The 20,565-nt window shown below is 37.1% G+C and overlaps 1 protein-coding gene across 1 annotated transcript in view; it reads left to right on the plus strand.

Moving 5' to 3' along the window:
* Positions 1-536: 536 nt before the first annotated feature.
* Positions 537-20,565, plus strand: part of LOC127645734 (uncharacterized) — a 67,947-nt gene continuing 47,918 nt past the window's right edge. The window contains exons 1-3 of the mRNA XM_052129396.1: positions 537-639; positions 1,610-1,754; positions 11,077-12,079. Coding sequence (XP_051985356.1) covers positions 1,661-1,754; positions 11,077-12,079 — 1,097 coding nt within the window. The 5' untranslated portion in view covers positions 537-639; positions 1,610-1,660. The remainder of the gene's footprint in view (positions 640-1,609; positions 1,755-11,076; positions 12,080-20,565) is intronic.

The following is a 20,565-nucleotide window of genomic DNA, read 5'->3' on the forward strand; positions in this document are numbered from 1 at the left end:
GCTGTATAATGGAAATGTTTATTTCATGTTTATTTAATGCAGGATTTTGAAACAGTCTGTTAAATTGACTTTATAGATTGTATTGGGAGTTTTTTGTGTATGTAATTCTTGAGGTTTAAATTGATTATAAAAGGATCTGTTATTTATATTCATCATCATTTCATCTTCTTCAACCCATTTAACGCCTGCCTGCATTCAGGTTTCCACTTTTAATTAGCTATTTGTGACTGGACTATTTTTAATGGAAAATTCTGGGACATGATTTTATTCTAATCTTAAATATGTACATTTTGTGTTGTTTGTTTAAAAGTCTTTTTGTTGCAAATTATCATTACTAAATATGTAATTTAAAACGCATGTGTGAAAATTTTTATAATGAAGTTGAATCCCCCTTTTAATCAGTGTAATTTTTGAGGGTATTTTATATGCCATAAAGATGGTTAAAGGCTAGCTTTTGTTATACATGGTAAATATGGTTATGTCATTCCTACAACAATGGAATATTGTAAAAATAAAGTCTTTTTTTTTTTCTCTAGGCAGATCATCCTACAATTGAAGAAAGAAAATGTGGTATATAAAGAGGAACAGCAGGGTTCCTGCAATCCTTCAAATCAAGCCTTAAATTCAGTTCTCCAAAATGTAAGGTCATAAAAAGTCTTAAATATCTTAAATTATACAACAAATGTCTTCATTATCATTTAAAGAGGTCTTAAATTTGCGGGCAGAAAGACAGGAATTGTGATATGACCTAATGTGATTATCAAACTTCAAAAGAATACAATTTAATTAAATAGATGTATGTGCTGTGTCCTTCAGAGTGAAACATCACTGTTTCACTCTGCTGTATTTTCTCCAAGCACGCAGGGACTCGTGAGTGTTTCCAGCTGTTGCAGAGCAGTTCACAATCATTAGACCATGTTGGAAATTTGTGACAAGCGATCAGTTGTTGAAAATGTTATAGTGTTCTGATGGAAAAATAACAATATCTACTTAAAAACTGTAGATTATTGTTGGAGTGCTCATTTTATTTCCATTATCTGTTTAAATGAGTAGCTGGAAGCAGTGAAGCACAAACATTTCTAAATAAGTCATCATGTATTTTAGCCTTTTAAAGTTAAGTTATTTGTTTCCCCCTGGTTATTTGGTTGCAAAATAAACTGCATCTGGAATTCAATTAAATGTGGCCTCTGTCTGGCCCTCCCATTCACAAGAATGAAAGACTAAGAACATTTATATAGGCAAAATCCAATATTGGTCGACCTCTAATTTGTATTTATTTATATAATACATCCATAAACCAATTTTAATGTGATATATATATATATATATATATATATATATATGTGTGTGTGTGTGTGTGTGTGTGTGTGTGTGTGTGTGGAAAACATCTCTTGAGTATTTAAAACTTGCATATATCCTACCCTGTTTTACTGATAAACAATGTTAAGGCCATGCTGAAAGTGTGCCCCTGCCTATTTAAGTAAGATTCTGTGATAGATAATATATTTTGAGATTGCATGGGTCCGTTTTGGTATAGAGATACAGAATTCATTTTATTTGTTCAGGTAAGATGTTAAAAAGTCTTACATTTGATTTTAAAACGCTGCAGGAACCCTGGAGCAACTCCCAAGCTGAACTCTTCTGACATACTATTGCAAAAATGAAGTCTGTTAAAGAAGAGTTAAAAGAGGAGAGTGAAGACATCAGTATTGAGTCATCCAGAAAGAAACATGAAGATACTGAAGAACAAACAGGTTGGTGTTCATTCTTGATTCTTCATAAAGGCAGTTGAGGGACATTTTTACAGCTGGCTTGTTTGAGGATTTGTTTCAGAACCTGGTGCATTTCCTCCCTTAATTCGGTTGTTTTAGACACATTTGAACAAGGCAATAAGAGGTGGATCTAGAATTAGTTTTTTATGGGATGGCACGCAGACTATGAGGGGTGGCAAAACCAAAGCAAGCATCCATGCATAGTTCTTATAGATGAAGTTACCAAGCTTCATTGCAACATGTACTAGTTCATTGATTGGAGTCACTATCAAATTACAAATGTCCATGATTTTGCAATACAACTGCATTTCCACAGGAACCACATAGTAACAATTTTGCTACTGATTTGCAGACATTTAAAAAAAATATATATATATTTTCAGGTTAACCCAACGTGACTCTACCCACCTTAGCAACCGGGCCAATTGGTTGCTAAGGAAGCCTAACTGGAGTCACTCAGCATGCCCTGGATTCGAACTTGTGACTCCAGGGGTGGTATTGTACTTTTTTAAATGAAATAAATATGAATAGAATGAAATATATATTCCCATTTTAAAATCAGCTGATTTTTAAAGTGACGTTGATTCCTTGGTCCACAAGAGGATGCAATAAATATATAAACCATTCAGCACAGTTATATTATAGCATAGAAAATTCCTATCCTGGCTGTTAAAAAAGAGAATTTCATTTTCAACTAATGTGCATAAAATAAATTAAGTTTTAGTCTGTCCATATTCAAAAATGCTAAGTCAAAAGTAAAATGGTTGGGGTAACGCTTCAATATACATTTCATATCATGTCACACTTGCACTGATTCCTACTACAGCTGTGGCCAAAAGTATTGGCAGTGACATTTTTTTTTGCAAAGTTTTCTGCTTCAGTTGTTGTGGTGTTGATTCACATTGTTTCAAGATTATTGTGCAGAGTGATCAGATACATTTTAAATAATTGCAAAAAGCTTAATTTGGCAAAACATTTTACTCTCATAAAAACCCCAAATTTCACTGTTTTTTGACCCTGGCACAAAATGACAAGCTAACATCATTTCACTAATCATATCAGCAGCACCTGGGAAAGTGTGAACGAGTACTAGTCAGGTGAAATCACTCTATCATTCTGATTGGATTATAAGAGCAGACTGATTGCTATAAAAAGAGGAAAGAAGTGCTTCCAATCATTGTGTTCTTGTTTGCAATGGTTACCTCTAAAGAAAGACATCATCGCTATGCATCAAAATGGCCTCACATTCAAGGAAATTGCTGCTAAGAATATTGCACCTGAAAGAACCATTTACCAGATCACCAAGAACTTCAAGGAGAGAGATTCAACTGCAGTGAAGAAGGCTTCAGGACGTCCCAGATTGTCCAGCAAGCGCCAGGACTGTCTCCTCCTGAGGAGTCCACTATGGAATCGTGTCGCCACCAGTGCAGAGCTTGCTCAATATTGGCAACTGGTTGGTGTGAGTGCATCTGCACGCACAATGAGGCGAAGACTTTTGGACAGTGGCCTGGTGTCAAGAAGTGCAGCAAAGAAGCCTCTTCTCTCCAAGAAAAACATCAAGGACAAACTGAAATTCTGAAGGAAGTACAAGGATTGGACAGCAGAAGACGGGTGAAAAGTTATTTTCTCTGATGAACTACGACTATTCCGATTATTTGGGACATCTGGAAAATCGATAGTCTGGAGAAGAAAAGGCGAACGCTACCATGAGTCCTGTGTCGTGCCAACAGTGAAGCATCCTGAGACCATCTATGTGTGGGGTTGCTTTTCATCCAAGGGAGTGGGTTCTCTCACAATTCTGCCGAAAAACACTGCCATGAATAAAGAATGGTATCAAAACGTCCTGCAAGAGCATGGTGATGGAGTACCATGTCACAAGGCAAGAGTGATAATGATGTGGCTTGGAGATCATTACATTGGAATTTTGGATCTGTGGCCAGGCAACTCCCCGGATCTTAATTCCATAGAGAACCTGTGTTCAATCCTTAAAAGGCAAGAGAGGAAAAGCAGAAGCCCACAAATTGTGATCAATTCCGAGCACTAATAACTCAAGAATGGATCGCTATCAGTCTGGATTTGGCCCAGAAGCTGATATCCAGCATGCCAGAGTGAATTGCACAGTTAAGAAGAACAAGGGTCAACACTGTAAATATTGTCTCTTTGCATATATTGAATGTTTTTGCCAATAAAAGCCTTAAAAACTCATGAAATGCTTATCATTGGTTTCCAGTATACCATAGAAACATGTTAAAAAATGATCTACAGATATTGAAGCAGCAAACTTTGCAAAACACTTACCCAATATACACACAAGTCTTTGTTAGTCAGAACACAACTCTCTCTGCTGTCTCTCTCTCCCACACTAATGCTTTGGCGTGCCTTATCAGGTCTCCCTCATCCATCAATATAATGAGTGACAGGTAATCACAACCCAGGTGACAAGCCTTACCGCTCTTCCTCTCGGTCACATTTTTGTTTGTTCCTCTCATTTATGCATCTCGTGCAGGAGCGCATTTTAGATGATGTGTCTAATTAAAAAGAACAAGAATGTGATTGATCTTAAGTCATCGCATTACAGTGAGGCTGCTTTTTAATCAAAAGCTGATTTCTGATTTGTTTATATGTTTCTCTCAGCTGCATGAAGATATTAATTTGCCTTCTCACATCACTAGCTTTAAATATGCAACTTAGCTGGCTAACAAGTGCATAAACGTGACCAGCTGGATATAAACTAGTGCAAATACACTCACCTAAAGGATTATTAGGAACACCATACTAATACTGTGTTTGACCCCCTTTCGCCTTCAGAACTGCCTTATTCTACGTGGCATTGATTCAACAAGGTGCTGAAAGCATTCTTTAGAAATGTTGGCCCATATTGATAGGATAGCATCTTGCAGTTGATGGAGATTTGTGGGATGCACATCCAGGGCACGAAGCTCCCGTTCCACCACATCCCAAAGATGCTCTATTGGGTTGAGATCTGGTGACTGTGGGGGCCATTTTAGTACAGTGAACTCATTGTCATGTTCAAGAAACCAATTTGAAATGATTCGAGCTTTGTGACATGGTGCATTATCCTGCTGGAAGTAGCCATCAGAGGATGGTACATGGTGGCCATAAAGGGATGGACATGGTCAGAAACAATGCTCAGGTTGGCCGTGGCATATAAACGATGCCCAATTGGCACTAAGGGGCCTAAAGTGTGCCAAGAAAACATCCCCCACACCATTACACCACCAGCATCAGCCTGCACAGTGGTAACAAGGCATGATGGATCCATGTTCTCATTCTGTTTACGCCAAATTCTGACTCTACCATCTGAATGTCTCAACAGAAATTGAGACTCATCAGACCAGGCAACATTTTTCCAGTCTTCAACTGTCCAATTTTGGTGAGCTCTTGCAAATTGTAGCCTCTTTTTCCTATTTGTAGTGGAGATGAGTGGTACCCGTTGGGGTCTTCTGTTGTTGTAGCCCATCCGCCTCAAGGTTGTGCGTGTTGTGGCTTCACAAATGCTTTGCTGCATACCTCGGTTGTAACGAGTGGTTATTTCAGGCAAAGTTGCTCTTCTATCAGCTTGAATCAGTCGGCCCATTCTCCTCTGACCTCTAGCATCAACAAGGCATTTTCGCCCACAGGACTGCCGCATACTGGATGTTTTTCCCTTTTCACACCATTCTTTGTAAACCCTAGAAATGGTTGTGCGTGAAAATCCCAGTAACTGAGCAGATTGTGAAATACTCAAGACCGGCACGTCTGGCACCAGCAACCATGCCACGCTCAAAATTGCTTAAATCACCTTTCTTTCCCATTCTGACATTCAGTTTGGAGTTCAGGAGATTGTCTTGACCAGGACCACACCCCTAAATGCATTGAAGCAACTGCCATGTGATTGGTTGATTGGATAATTGCATTAATGAGAAATTGAACAGGTGTTCCTAATAATCCTTTAGGTGAGTGTAGATTGTAATGGATTGTACAATTATGACATTTAAACATTTTGGTAGGACTTGCATGTTTTTTTTTTTGTCACATTGTTAATGTTAGTGTCCACTCAGTCTTGTCAGCAAACGTACTGTTTTCTACTAATGCAGCATCTAGTCAACAAATGAATTACTTTATAATGATATGACAACGTGCATATCAATAACCGATAGTTCCAAAAATCTGTTATCGGTGCCAATTAGTCGGCAAAACCAATAGAGGTCGACCTCTAGTGAGAATGCAGTCTGACCCAACAGACCAATGAATCTAACAATATTCCTATAAAAACCACTGGATCACTGGAGAAGACATCTATAAGTCAGCATCCCACTATAACCGATAATCAAAACATGGATATAGCCTTTTAGCGATTACATTAAATATAATTGCGCATTTGAAATAAGAGTTGTTTATACTTCCTGAGGTAATTTTTAGTATGATCGCTTCCCTCTTTTGGATAGTGACAGAACAAACACAAGTAGGACAGTGTTTGCAACTTTTTGACTGATAAAAACTATTAACACTTGACTCTTTCTGTGTGTGAGAGCGAGAGAGCTCTTTGACTAGAACTTTTAAAATAATGACAGATAAAATTAACCATGAATGGAATTTTACAACTCCTATCCTTCAGACTGACTGATAATGTTTATTTGCAGTGCTACTTTTGTAAGGAACATGCATACTGTACAATGCGACAGAACTTTGTGTAACATAAACACAAACTGTACTCTAAAATGTGTATAGTTGACCATTTTTTACACATGTCATTTTAACTGGTATATCAATGGATGAGATAAATCCCAGAACAGCCCACAAACATTGTGACAGCTTGCTCACATTTGACTTTGCATGAAGAAAATGCAACACTAACTATATTATCCCCTATTTTGGAACAAATCAAATGAGTAACAGGTCTAAAAATGCCCTAAGTTATCAAACAGTGTTTCCATTAATTACCTAGACTGTGGTGGCCTGTAGTGAACCGAAAATGTAAAAAGATTATTTCTGTTTTGTGCCGTTGCTTCGGCAAAGCATCTCTTACTCCCAGTTCTGCTGTTGTAAGTAATCAAAGAGCACATATTTTTATAATTTCCAAGCAATCTACTAACTGCTGTGCCCTGTTTGATTGACAGGTGGCATTGTGTGTGTGCTGAACATGCGCATGTTCCAAAAATGCTTGCGCTAACCCATGCTTGAATGTTCAAATACATTTCAAAATTATGCCAAAATAACTGTCCTGGTGAGGTATTCATATAAACGCATTGAGTTGTGTATAAAGTGAAATGTAAAAAGCTGATTTGTATTAAAATGTCAGACTTGAAGGTCAAGTCCCATGTAAACTATTTGACCTACTCCTGTCTAGCTTGTCATTATAATAATCAAACCACCATAAAAAAAAAAAGAAATGAGAAAACACCCACTGCTCTTGACTGAGTAACTTTTGTAGCTTTAAAGAGTAATGTTTTCTAATCATATAGTGAAGACCAGTAGTAGTTTTATGTTGCATTTCATTCTAAATGTTTCATTGAATACTTGATGGCCTACTGATGTTAAACACTTTTAAAGTGGTGAAAAAAGCACTGAATTTTCTTAATTTGTATTTTGTGTTGTAGTATTTTGAATCTATTTCTATTCATTGCTGTTTTTTATTGTTATTTTTTTTTTTACTGAATGTTTACTAGGTTTGAATAATTAAGAACTTGAAACCATTCTTCCATAATTAACATACAGTACTGTGCAAATGTCTTGGGCACATAAGATGTTTCACAAAAGCATTTGTCTTAAGATGGTTATTTATATCTTCAGCTTTAGTGTGTCAATTGGAAATATAAACGTTAGACTCCCAAACATTACTTTTGCAAATAGAAGAATAGAAGAACATGTAGCCCTGCAACAGATGTCATGGATCCCACAAAGCCCCCCACTTAACATTGTGTTAGTCTGGTTTACATAAAAAGTCAGAAGCAGTTGAGACACCATAAATAGACAGAAAAACTGTGTCGAGTTCTCCAAGAGGCTTGGAACATCCTATCTGCCAACAACCAAGAAAGACTTTGTCCATGTGACCTAGGAGATTTGGTGCTGTTTTAAAGGCAAAGGTGGTCACACCCAATGTTGATTTAGCTTTTTAATGTTTACTGGACTTTGTATGACATTAAGTGATGAATGAAAATTATTTATGCCATTTATTTTTGAAGACATACTATGCAACATTTTTCCCAAGTGCCTAAAACTTTTGCAAAGTACTGTATTACTTTGTGTTATTATTAGTTCTGAAATGTTGGTATTGTGTTAATGTAAAGCCTTTATTGTACATGGGAGGTCTTGCAATAACTTGATGGAAAAAGTAGATCTCATTCCATAGAGCTAGGAGTACCCTGCTGTAAATGATGGTGATGGAGGCTTTTCTTTATTTGACTACCATACGTAACATAAAATAATTATATGACAATAGCCTCCTCCCCAGTGTAGTTTACATTTATGTTGCAGAGAACTGAGTTGTTTGCATAGGTACACTTATTAGGTTGGGCATCGTTCATAATTTTCGGGTGCTTTCACACTGGCAGATTAGTTTGAAACGGTTTGCATAAAAAACTGGTAATGTGAAAGCTGTCATGCAGACCAGGGTGTTCACCGCGGTACCGAATCCGAGACTACCTGTAGGAGGTGGACTGAGTTTGGTTGCAAAGGAACTGTAGCATGACTCAAGTGAATGTGAAAGCAAACGTGCACACTCTTTCAGAAGTAAAGTAACCTGCACATCATTGGTTTCAACAACACACGAGGATCCACACATTCCTGAAAGTCCCAAAAAAGTCATGACACCACAATGACATACAAGTACAATCAACACAATAAATACTGTCTGTCTGTCTGTTTATACACTTTATAAATACTATATATAAATATTATTATAGGTTATAAATATAGGGTATAATAGGAGATTACTATGGCGATAACTTCACCTTAGACACGAGCGTAAGCATGCAGTGTAAACAAAGGTGCAGATGAATTCCTTGCAATCAGCTGTCTCCTCAAAAAACGTAGTTTGCGAGTAGCAGCAAGCCACCTTCTCCTTGACATCTGATGAGTTATGCCATGAAGCGCACATATACGCAGTTGTCGTTCACTCAACTGTGCATAATGGCACCAAAATAACAAAAAACAAAAAGTATTATGAGTCGCGTTGTGTTCACCATGCGTGTTTGTGGTGATGTAAGATGTACGTAAATGGACCGGGGTTCGATAGAATCAAGTGAGAGTGAAACCAGACCAATGCTGCAGGGGGCAACGAGAACAAACACAATCGGAGTCGGACCGCAGCAAAACGTGCCCAGTGTGAAAGCCCCCTTAGAAAAATATATAAACTTTATCATGTTACTTGAGCATGTAACTTAAATGTTCTTTTTTCTAAGAATTTTTTTCTTTTTACTTTACTGGAGGACAAGCACACTTTGTAAGCCCGTTTATCGGTCCAATGACGGTCTCCAATAATACGGTTGGAGACCTTCCAATGAAGGTCTCTGCGCGTTACTGTCTTTCTTGTTACGCAACACAACAATATTAAATGAAATACATTTTCTCTTATGTATTATCTCGTTATTTCATCTGACTCCATAAATGAAAAAGGTTTTTAATGATATCTGAGCATCATTAAAAGTGAGCGAACGTTTGATTATTCTTTTAACTCCTTTAATTATATTTTACCCATTTAGATTAAGAAACTATGTCGCTTTGAGGTCCTCGCGTGTTTTTCTCTACACCGCGGGTCTCACGATCACAAGCGGCCAGTATTGGATCATCAAACAGAGGTAATTGCTATATACCTGAGATCGGTCACGTTCACGTATACACAATCAAAGATACTTCAGTATAGCCCCATGGAATTGCACACACTTGAATGTAACTTAACGTTTTCTTCAGTAGAGGTCATGGCCACTATTACAGATGTAAGTTGACCAACATAACTTCTCTTGTAATAGCTTTGGATTGGCCATGCGTGGTTTCCCACGTACACTTATCTGGAGAAACATCAAATTAAAACAGAGGTAAGACACACCCGAATTTAGATTGGTCAAGCAGCGTTTGCTGTTCTAAACGGAAATTCCCTTTTTGTCTTTGCAAACCAAGTACACTTGAATTGATGCCAAATATTAGTCGTCACTAATCTGACGCAGACTTGCGGTAACATACGAATCGTTTAATTTGTTTGGGAAACACAATGTCAGAGTCAGTCAGAATAAAATAAAATGTTGACAATTTATTGACCAGGTAACATAATCAATTCATCAATTCCAATTAGACAGTGATAAGTCAAAGTTAGACATTTTATCAAAACATAAGAAATTCGAATTGCTATCACCTGATATAAATTACACACAGTAAACTGTGTGGGCTCCTCTGACTACAGAGAACCCTGAGCAATGTGTCGCATTTCCTTAAATACCCAGATAATTCAATATGCTTACCAAGTGGTGTCTGTCATTATAATTAGATTCTGGTCCCCTGTTGAGGGGGTTCCTGTAGATTTACATACAGGAGGTATGGAGGATCTGGGAGAGGGCACACCTTTAAGGGGCACACCACAGTTCTCATATTGTATTACTTCTTTTTGCTTTTCATTATGGCTGGGAGGATGAGACCAGTTTACCAGGCACACTGAGACACTTTAAATGATACCAAACATGTTATAGTTACTTTTTTGTATACACTTCACATTGCATAGGTTTTTAGTGAGCTTTAAGTGAGGAGGAGGAGTGAGATGAAGAGACTTTAGAAGGGAGGTGTTAGCAGCACAGTTTATTGCATCTCGGATGTTGCTGTTAGAGAGTTCAGATGTTAATTCTCATGAGAGCCTTTTGCTTTCTCGAGGAGTAGCCCAGACTCACTGGCATCCGCCTTACAGTGGGTGTGACTTTTTGTCATGTCATCATCATTTATATCTATACAACCAATGTGTTTGATTCAATTACTACTAGAGCACAAAATTGTTTACAAGAGCACAAAGTTCTTTATAGATCAAGCCTATTAATTTTGCTCTCAAAGTGCACCAGATTGATGCATTTAAATTTTATTATGTACAACATTTTCTTACAGGGGAGCATGCCCCCAGACACCCCTAGAGAGTCAGAGGTCCACCCACTACATTCTCACAAAATCATGTGGGGAAAAATGTATCAAAGCTTCAGACAGTTCACTAGATCTGGTGGCTGTAGTTAGAAAATCACATAATCTGTAAAGTACAGTTAAACAAACAATAATACCAGAATCTACATGTTTCAGCATATAAAGATCACATTTTCTATGTTCATTTTAGATTTGATAAAAGTGAAAGAAGAAAGTCAAGGACTGAATGACGTGGAGGAGAAACATCATGATCATAAATACGATAATATGACTGGTGAAGATTTTAGTGGCTCAAAGACTGAGAATAATTGCTCTCAGAAAAGAACTCGAAGAACAATAATCAAAAATTATTTTACCTGCTCTCAATGTGGAAAGAGTTTCACACTAAAGGGAAACCTTAAAACTCACTTAAGACTTCACACTGGTGAGAAAACTTTCACCTGCCTTCAATGTGGAAAGATTTTTGCACATAAAGTAAATCTCAGGTGTCACATGAGAATTCACACTGGAGAAAAGCCTTTCACCTGCTCTCGGTGTGGAAAGAGTTTCACACAGAAAGGACCACTTGATGTTCACATGAAAATTCACACTGGAGAGAAGCCTTTTACATGCTCTCAATGTGGAAAGAGTTTTGCACATAAAGGAAGTCTTAAGCGTCATGTGAGAATTCACACTGGAGAGAAGCCTTTCACCTGCTCTCAGTGTGGAAAGAGTTTCACACAGAAAGGACCACTTGATGTTCACATGAAAATCCACACTGGAGAGAAGCCTTTTACATGCCCTCAATGTGGAAAGAGTTTTGCACATAAAGGAAGTCTTCAGCGTCACATCAGAATTCACACAGGAGAAAAGCCTTTTACATGTCTTCAGTGTGGAAAGAGTTTCACTCAAGCATGCAATCTCAAACTTCATCTGCGCTTTCATTCTGGATTAAAGCCATTTAACTGTAATCAGTGTGGCAAGAAATTTACGCGGCCAACACATCTAAAGGGACATATGACAACTCATACTAATGAGAAGACTTATGTTTGTTCTTTTTGTGGAAAGAGTTTTGTTTCATCATCAATCCTGAAAGCACACGTGAGAGTTCATACTGGAGAGAAGCCATACAAATGCACTTCATGTGGGAATAGTTTCACCCAGTCAAGTAATCTAAAGTTTCATTTAAAAAAGGGCTGTCCAAAATTGTCATTGTGACCAAAGTTAATTTCACTGTCAACACTTTGGTATATTATGTAGCACAGATTCAGTTTACTAGATCTTGATTTTGATACTAGACTTTGTTTGAAAGTTTAATAAAAATAAGAACAAATAGGGGGAGTTCTCTGGACAGAATTGCCTTTTTGATGAGAGAGGTCTGGCCATTCTCTGTTGACTGGTTCAAACTGACAAAGTATACGGTAACTCAGATAACCACTCTGAACAATTGTGGGGAGAAGAATATCATCTCAGAATGCTATTTTGAGATGCAGGTTAGCGCTGTTTTGGAGACACAAGGGGGACCTACACAATATTAGGCAGGTTGTTTTAATGTTGTGGCTGATCAGTGTATATAGTTGAATAATATTCTTTGTGTTGTAGTTTATGTAACCTGTGTGATGTCTCATGATATCTAGTAGATGTTCGGATTAGCCAGTTTGTCAGCTTCCTGACCTGGGCCCCAGTTAGTCATACTATCACTGTTATATATAGTACCATACCTGGAGGGATGGAGGGGTCAGGTCTATCCCAAAAAGCTCCTCCAACTGTTTATAAATCCTATGCTATTCTACATGCATCACTCAGACATACAGCTGTTCGGTGACACAAATCTACTATAAACATCGTCACCATGATGAGCAGGGAAGGGGTTTTTGCAAGTTCCACACCTCTTTAACATTATCTTTAGTGATTTCCGACTGGCGACAGAGATCACTAAAAAAATTTAATTTGATCTGATGTCAGACACTCTGACACCCAATATGCATTAAACACTAGTGGCGGGAGTCACTATTTCCACGTTTCTTTAAATAGTCACCAATAACTAGGGTGCTTTCACATGATTCTCAGTGGGTGCATCACTGAGTGGGGAGAATCCTAACAAGAATGGGAGAGGGGTGTTTTACCCTACAAGTATGCTGCCAAGACATCCCCCAAAGGGTGCTCTACAGCCAGAACCAAATTGTGTGTGTTGCTTGTTTTACTACCTGCAACCCAAACAGAATCTACTGGCTTCTCTTTCACACTGACCTCCACTAGCTTTCAGATGCATCTCTCTAACTCATTAACCTTCTCCGTCAGCCTGAATAATTCCTTCGATTTTTCACATATGAATCCCTCACTGCTGACGGCTATTTTTCCACAGAAGAATAGTTTGCATTTGACAAATATTACATTTATTTTCCAAAAGCTGACTAGCACACTACAGCATCTCTGTTTGGCAGTGACAAAAAACGTAGTTGATCATACACAGTCAATCTCTCTCTCTCTCTCTCTCTCTCTCTCTCTCTCTCTCTCTCTACACACACACACACACAAATGCACACATCCATCCATCCTTGTTTCTCCAATAACTTATTATAAACAGCCCAAGCCATGATACTAGTTATAAAATGACATTTAGCTTGGATGCATCATTTGGACGAACCAGCAATGGCAGATTTTGATCAGTCACATAAGGAAGTAGCTCCATGCACAAATGCTAATTTAAAGGAATAGTTCACCCAAAAATGATAATTTGCTGGTAATTCATTTGCCGTCAGGCCATCCATGATGTATATGACCTTTCTTCATCAGAAAAGGATTTTAGATTTTTAGGAAAGTTTCTGATGTTTTAGCTTCATCCAATGCATGTGAAAAGACAGCAATTTTTTATGGTCCAAAAAGCATGTTTAGGCAGCATCAAAGTCATCCACATGACTCCAGTCGATCAAATAATGTCTTTTGAAGAGAATCGATACGTTTGTGTGAAAATCTAATTGCTAATTAAAATGTTATTAACTTTAACAAAATCGCTTCTTATAAACACTCAATGCCACATGTCATGTGACTTCATCAAGTTGGTGCATTCTTGTAAGAATTCAGAAGTTCCGCTCTGTTTACCACATCACACGAGAGTTCAATTCAAAAGGCAACAGAGAACTGGCGGAAGCGCCTATTTAAAATCAAAAACTTTTTAATTAGCATTTTTTTTTTTTTTTACACAAAGGTATCGATTAACTTCAGATGACATTACTTAATAATCTGCAGTCATGTGTATTACTTTGATGCTGCCTAAATATGCTTTTTAGACCGTCAAATATTTGTGTCCATTCACTTGCATTGGATGAAGGTAAAAGCATCAGAAACTTTCCTAAAAATCTTAAATCCTGTTCTAATTAAGAAAGAAGGTCATATACATCTTGTATGACCTGAAGGTGAGTAAATTATCAGCAAATTAGAATTTTTGGGTGAACTATTCCTTTAAGGCAGGACCTTAAATGTGCAGTTCATGCTCAAAAACCCTCCAATGTGGCTGAACTAAAGCAGTTCTTTAGAGAAGAGTGGGCCAAAATACATTTGTTCGTTCGTTTAGTTACTTGCACTTAGGTTGAATTCATTAAAACTAATTTATTAACCACTCCACAGATTTAATATTAGTCATTTAGGACATCTACTTTTTAAGAATTTTTACAAAAATTGTTTACAGACAGATAAAATCACCATGGTAATAAACACCATGGTCCAACGCAGCCGTCATACCACTCAGGAACAAAATGCAATCTGTCTCTTAGAGATGAATGTAGTTTGGTGTGAAAAGTGAAAATTAATCCCACAACTACAGCAAGGACCTTGTGAAAATGCTGGAGGAAACATGTAGACAAGAATCTATATCCACAGTAAAATTAGTAATATATCGACCTAACCTTGCTCAGCAAAAAGAAGCCACTGCTCCAAAACTGCCATAAAAAAGCCAGACAACAGTTTGCAAGTGCACATGTGGACAAAGATCTTACTTCTTGGAAAAATGTCCAAAACATTTTGAACCAAAAATGTTATTGTTTGGCCATTGTTTTATTGAAGAACACTATCCTAACCGTGAAGCATGGGGTGGCAGCATCGTGTTGTGGGGATGCTTTGTTACACGAGGGGCTGGTGCACTTCAGAAAATAGATGGCATCATGAGGAAGGAAAATCATGTGGATATACTAAAGCAACATCTAAAGCTCGGTCGCAAATGAGTCGCCCATATGGACAATGACCCCAAGCAGACCTCCAAAGTTGTGGCAAAATGGCTTAACAACATCAAGTCAAGATACTGGAGTGGCCATTACAAGCACTGATCGACCTCTGAATATTAAGGATCTGCAGAGATTCTGTATGGAGAATTCATCTCGGATCCCTTGCCAAGAGTTCAGCCTCATTAAGAGAAGACTCAGAGCTGTTATCTTGGCAAAGGGTGGTTGCAAAAGTATTGAATAAAAGGGTGCCAATAATTATAGCCAATACATTTTGGAGAAAAATATTTATTTAATAATGAGATATTTCCTGTTTCAATTTTACTTCAATTAAAGGTTAGATTTTATTTATGTTTGAAAGATCAAACAGATAAACAATGCAGATTTTCTCTCACGGCCTTCTTTGGTCATATTTACCAAATGGCAACAACTGTGTGTGTGTGTGTGTGTGTGTGTGTGTGTGTGTGTGTGTGTGTGTGTGTGTGTGTGTGTCTGTCAGCCAAATGTTTGTACAGATTTTGCTGTTTCAGAAGGAAATTGGTATTTTAATTCACAAAATGGATTTTAACTGATCACAAAGTATAGTCAGGACATTACTGATGTAAAAAAAAAACAGCACCATCACTATTTAAAAAAAAAGTTATTTTTGATCAAACCTAGACAGGCTCCATTTCCAGCAGCCATCACTCCGACACCTTATCCTTGAGTAATAATGCTAAATTGCTAATTTGGTACTAGAAAATCACTTGCCATTATATCAAACACAGATGAAAGCTATTTTGTTTGTTAAATGAAGCTTAACATTGTCTTTGTGTTTGTTTTTGAGTTGCCACAGTATGCAATAGACAGGTATGTATTTAAGTCAAAAAAGAAACCTCTTTCTCTAGAAACTCGTCAGTCAATCATTGTTTTGAGGAATGAAGGCCAAAAAATCTGGAGATTTCATACAAATGTGTACACTACAGTCTTCGAAGTCAAAGGACAACTGGCTCTAACAAGGCTAGAAAGAGATGTGGAAGGCCTAGATGTACAACTAAACAAGAGTATAAGTACATCAGAGTCTCTAGTTTGAGAAATAGATGCCTCACCTACCCTCATCTGACAGTCTCATTGAATTCTACCTGCTCAACACCTGCTTCGTGTACAACAGTAAAGAGAAGACTCGGGTGAAGGCCTTATGGGAAGAATTACAAAGAAAAAGCCACTTTTGAAACAGAAAAACAAAAAGAAAAGGTTTCAGTGGACAAAGAAAGAGACATTGGACAACAGATAATTGGAAAAATAGTGTTATGGATCTTAACCCCATTGAGCTTTTTTGGGATCAGCTAGACTGTAAGGTGCGTGAGAAGTGCTCGATAAGACAACCGCATCTATGGCAAGTGCTACAGGAAGTGTGGGGTGAAATGTCACCTGAGTATCTGGACAAACTGACAGTTAGAATGCCAAGGATCTGCAAAGCTGTCATTACTGCACATGGAGGATTTTTTTTATGAGAACTCTTTGAAGTAGTTTAATTTTTTCAAATTGTAATTTTTCACATTATTAATGTCCTGACTATAAATTGTGATCAGTTGAATGCCACTTTGGTGAATAAAAGTAACAATTTCATTCCATAAGAGCAAATCTGTACATTATTCTAAACTTTTTCTAAACACCAAGTACATATATATGCCCCTTACTGTTTTCTTATTTTTTTCAGACTAAATTGTTTTAGATCTTTCAACAAGATATAACATAAAACAAAGGTGGACTTGAGTAAACACAAAATACAGTTTTTAAATATATCTAAAAATAATTGAAGCAAAAAGTTATCAAACACATATATCACCATGAAAAACGAATTGCCCCCTTAAACTTAATATCTGGTTGGGCCACCTTTAGTAGCAACAACTGCAACCAAACCCTTCCGAAAACTGGAGATCAGTCTTTCACAACTCTGTGGTGGTCACTCTTCTTTGCAGAATTGCTTTAGTTCAGCCACATTGGAGGATTTTCAAGCATGAACTGCCCGTTTAAGATCTTGCCACAGCATCTCAATCGGGTTCAAGTCAGAACAAGGCCACTGTACAACTTTACTTTAGCTTCTTTTTATCCATTCAGAGGTGGACTTACTCCTATGCTTTGGATTATTGTCTTGCTGTATCCAGTTGTGCTTGAGCTTCAACTCACATACTGATGACTGGACATTCTCCTTTTAGATTCTCTGGTAGAGAGCAGAATTCATTTTTCCCTCAATTACTGCAAGTTGCCCTGAAGCAGCAAAGCATCCCCACACCATCACAATACCACTACCATGCTTGACCTTAGGTATGATGTTATTTTGTGGAATTCTGGGTTTAATTTATGCCAGATATAAAGGGAACCCGTCTTCCAAACAGTTTTACTCTCGACTCATCAATCCACAGTACATTTTCCCAAAAGGTGTGTTTTGGCAAAAGTACAACAAGCCTTAATGTTCTTCTGGGTTAGCAGTGGTTTTCGCATCGCTATTCTTCCATGGATGCTGTTTTTGGTCAGTGTCTTGCTGATAGTGGAGTCATGAATAGTGACCTTTTTTGATGCAATATTTTAGCTAACTTTATGCTGCTGAAAAAAAAACAATTTAGGTGTTTATTTGATTGAACGGGACTGGCAGTAATCAGGCCTGGGTGTGTCTAGTCCAAATTATCCCCGTTTTGAATGCAGCTTCATAGATTTAGGGATTAAGTAACTAAGGGGGCAAAAACGTTTTCACACATGCCCAGTTGGTATTGGAAACATTTTTGCTTCAATAAATAACATTTATAATTTTAAAACTGTATTTTGTGTTTACTCAGATTCACAATTGGAATCATAATAATTCAACCCCCCTTACCAGCAATACATACATTTTGTTTACAGTACATTTTAAACAGTACATTTTCAAAATATTAGAATTGTATTATTATTATAAGGCTTAAGCTATGGATAAAATGTCAAAAGATGGCTGCACGCTCATTAAAGACCTGTGGCAAGCGACGCATTGGAGCTCTCGATGGCTGTTACAAGAATTTCCACAGAAGATGTGAAGAAGAACCAGTCTGTACAGGCTGCTGAAGAAAATCAATGCCAGCAGTGAAACAGAATGTAAGCAAGGGAGCAGCCGGCCAAACGACAGCTAACATTGGTCTCGTTGAAGATTTGATCTGCAGCCGGGAACGTGCTGAAAACTCACAAAATTCTGCAAGAAATCTAAACAGAAACTGGCATTTCTCATTCGTCGATCAAGGATATTCCAAAACTAGACCTGCAGCTGAGAATGTTCAAGCGCATGTTTGCCAATGACAAAAAAAAAGCCCCAGCGATGCTAGCAGCTGCTGCAGAGATTCCCAAATAAATAAAGTGTGCACAGCTTGCGGTTTACTGGTGAAAAGGTCTTTACTGTGGCCACTCCTGTAAATGCACAGAACGAACAGGTATACTCATCAGAAGCCTGCAAGAAAGACGTGATGGTGAACAGCCTTGTGCAGGAGCTGGAGCATTTCAGCCACAGCATTATGATGTTGGTTGGTGTCTACTATTCTGATGCTAGTGAAACTTTGTAATGTGGCACTTTTTGTACCACTGTCTCAAGATTATTCACGTATGTTTTCTTCTTTTTTAAGTCACTTTGGATAAAATCATCTCCCAAATGAACAAATGTAAAATTTGTCGCAGATGGGATAGACGAGCATCATGTTTGTGGATCTAAGGTGAATAGCTAATACTGCTGTGATTAATGTTCTTGGCCAGGGTTTGCAGCCAGACATCCAAGGAAGATATGACCATTACACGTGGATGCTGCAGAAGGATGGCACACTGTCCCACACTGCTCAAAACATGCTGCAATACAGAGATGTTTTGTATTTTGTGTGTTTGATTGCATAACTGTGTACCAATGACTTTGCTTCATGTATATTTCGAACAGTTTCTGTGTGTCTATTATTACAGCCCATGTGTATTGCCAGATGGCACCATTTTATTCTCAGTCTCAGAGCTGGAATTAACAGTCACATCACAAAACACAATATCATAAGTCATACAATAATTGACGTGACCTCTCAAAGCAATGCATGCACAGTTCTTTGCTCTACTCACATAGTCAAAATTCTCAACTCAATTTAAAGCCATCATGAAAATGCCTTACAGATGTGACCATTAAGGATGCTTCAAATAAAATCAAATGCATGTCAATGAGAGAGTCATAACCAACCATTAGTGCTCCTTCTTTTACTATGATTTATTGCTTTGGTCTGTGACTTGTTTCAAGCTACTGCATTTATAGCCAGCATTTGAGAAAGGACCATTTTATAGATTTATGTTTTTAAACAGCAGATTTTGTGTTCTGATATTTTAGAGGTGCAATAAGATATAAATAGTCAGATTATAAAATTACATCTGAAGAAGAAATTATGGTGTTGGTCTGTGTTCAGTGTTGGTTGTAATGTTTGTAGTTATTCATTACTGTAAATTACTTTTTCATTTAAAAAAGTAAAGGGATTACTTTAAATTTGTCAGTAAATACTGAATAGACTATAGAACAATTCTATATAAATCAATAGTGAATTTAAAATCAAAATTTAACATCTAATGTTAAAATGTGCATTTTCTTATTAAATGCTGAATTCTTTGGACAGTTCATGAATAATGATTTATGTGAAAGAATTAAAAGAACAGTTTCATGTATATCCTTGTATTTTTCATCTGGTCAAGGTTGATAAGGGTTTTAGAAAGTAATAAGTAATGCAATTACTTTTCAGACAGAATAATTAGTACAGTAATCTAATTACAATTTAGAAGATGTAATTATTAGTTAGTAATTAATTTCTTTTTAAGAGGAACTTACACCGAAGGTGTCTCAATGAAGGGAAAGCTGAGCATCGTGTGATCATCAGGTTCATCAGGTGAATTACCAAATCAACACCTAAACATAACCATTAGTGTTTTAAAATAATAATGAGAAGCTAAAAAATACATTCTTACCAAATCAACACCTAAACTAACCATTAGTGTTTAAAAATATAATTGAGTTAATGACCAGTTATAATTAATTATTGGACAAAATGCCAAAAAATAAACCGCACATATCACAAATGCAACAAATTACTGAATGCATGCAAATGTATATTTGAAGTGTTAACCTGGGCAATAATCATTACAAATGATTACAATTCAATTTAATAAATAATAAAATGACAATAACAAAATATTTTTAGTTATAATCATCTGACTGCTGTACGTTTCTTTTTCTTTTTTTACCTTGTCGGATTAAGAGAGTGTCCTGATGTTCAAGATCAAAAGTTAAAGGATTAAAGTTGAAGAAAAGTTGAAGAATTAAATATTAAATATTTATCTGTGTGTTTATCAGAAATAGCCTATTTTATAACCAAATATTGAACTGCTTTTAATATTATCAATACATCTAAATACAGTGAAACAGTTTGATCGATTGATGACAGCCTTCCCTGCTTTATTCACAGCCATTG

Source organism: Xyrauchen texanus, chromosome 6 (genome assembly GCF_025860055.1).
Source record: "Xyrauchen texanus isolate HMW12.3.18 chromosome 6, RBS_HiC_50CHRs, whole genome shotgun sequence".
Classification (NCBI taxonomy): domain Eukaryota; kingdom Metazoa; phylum Chordata; class Actinopteri; order Cypriniformes; family Catostomidae; genus Xyrauchen; species Xyrauchen texanus.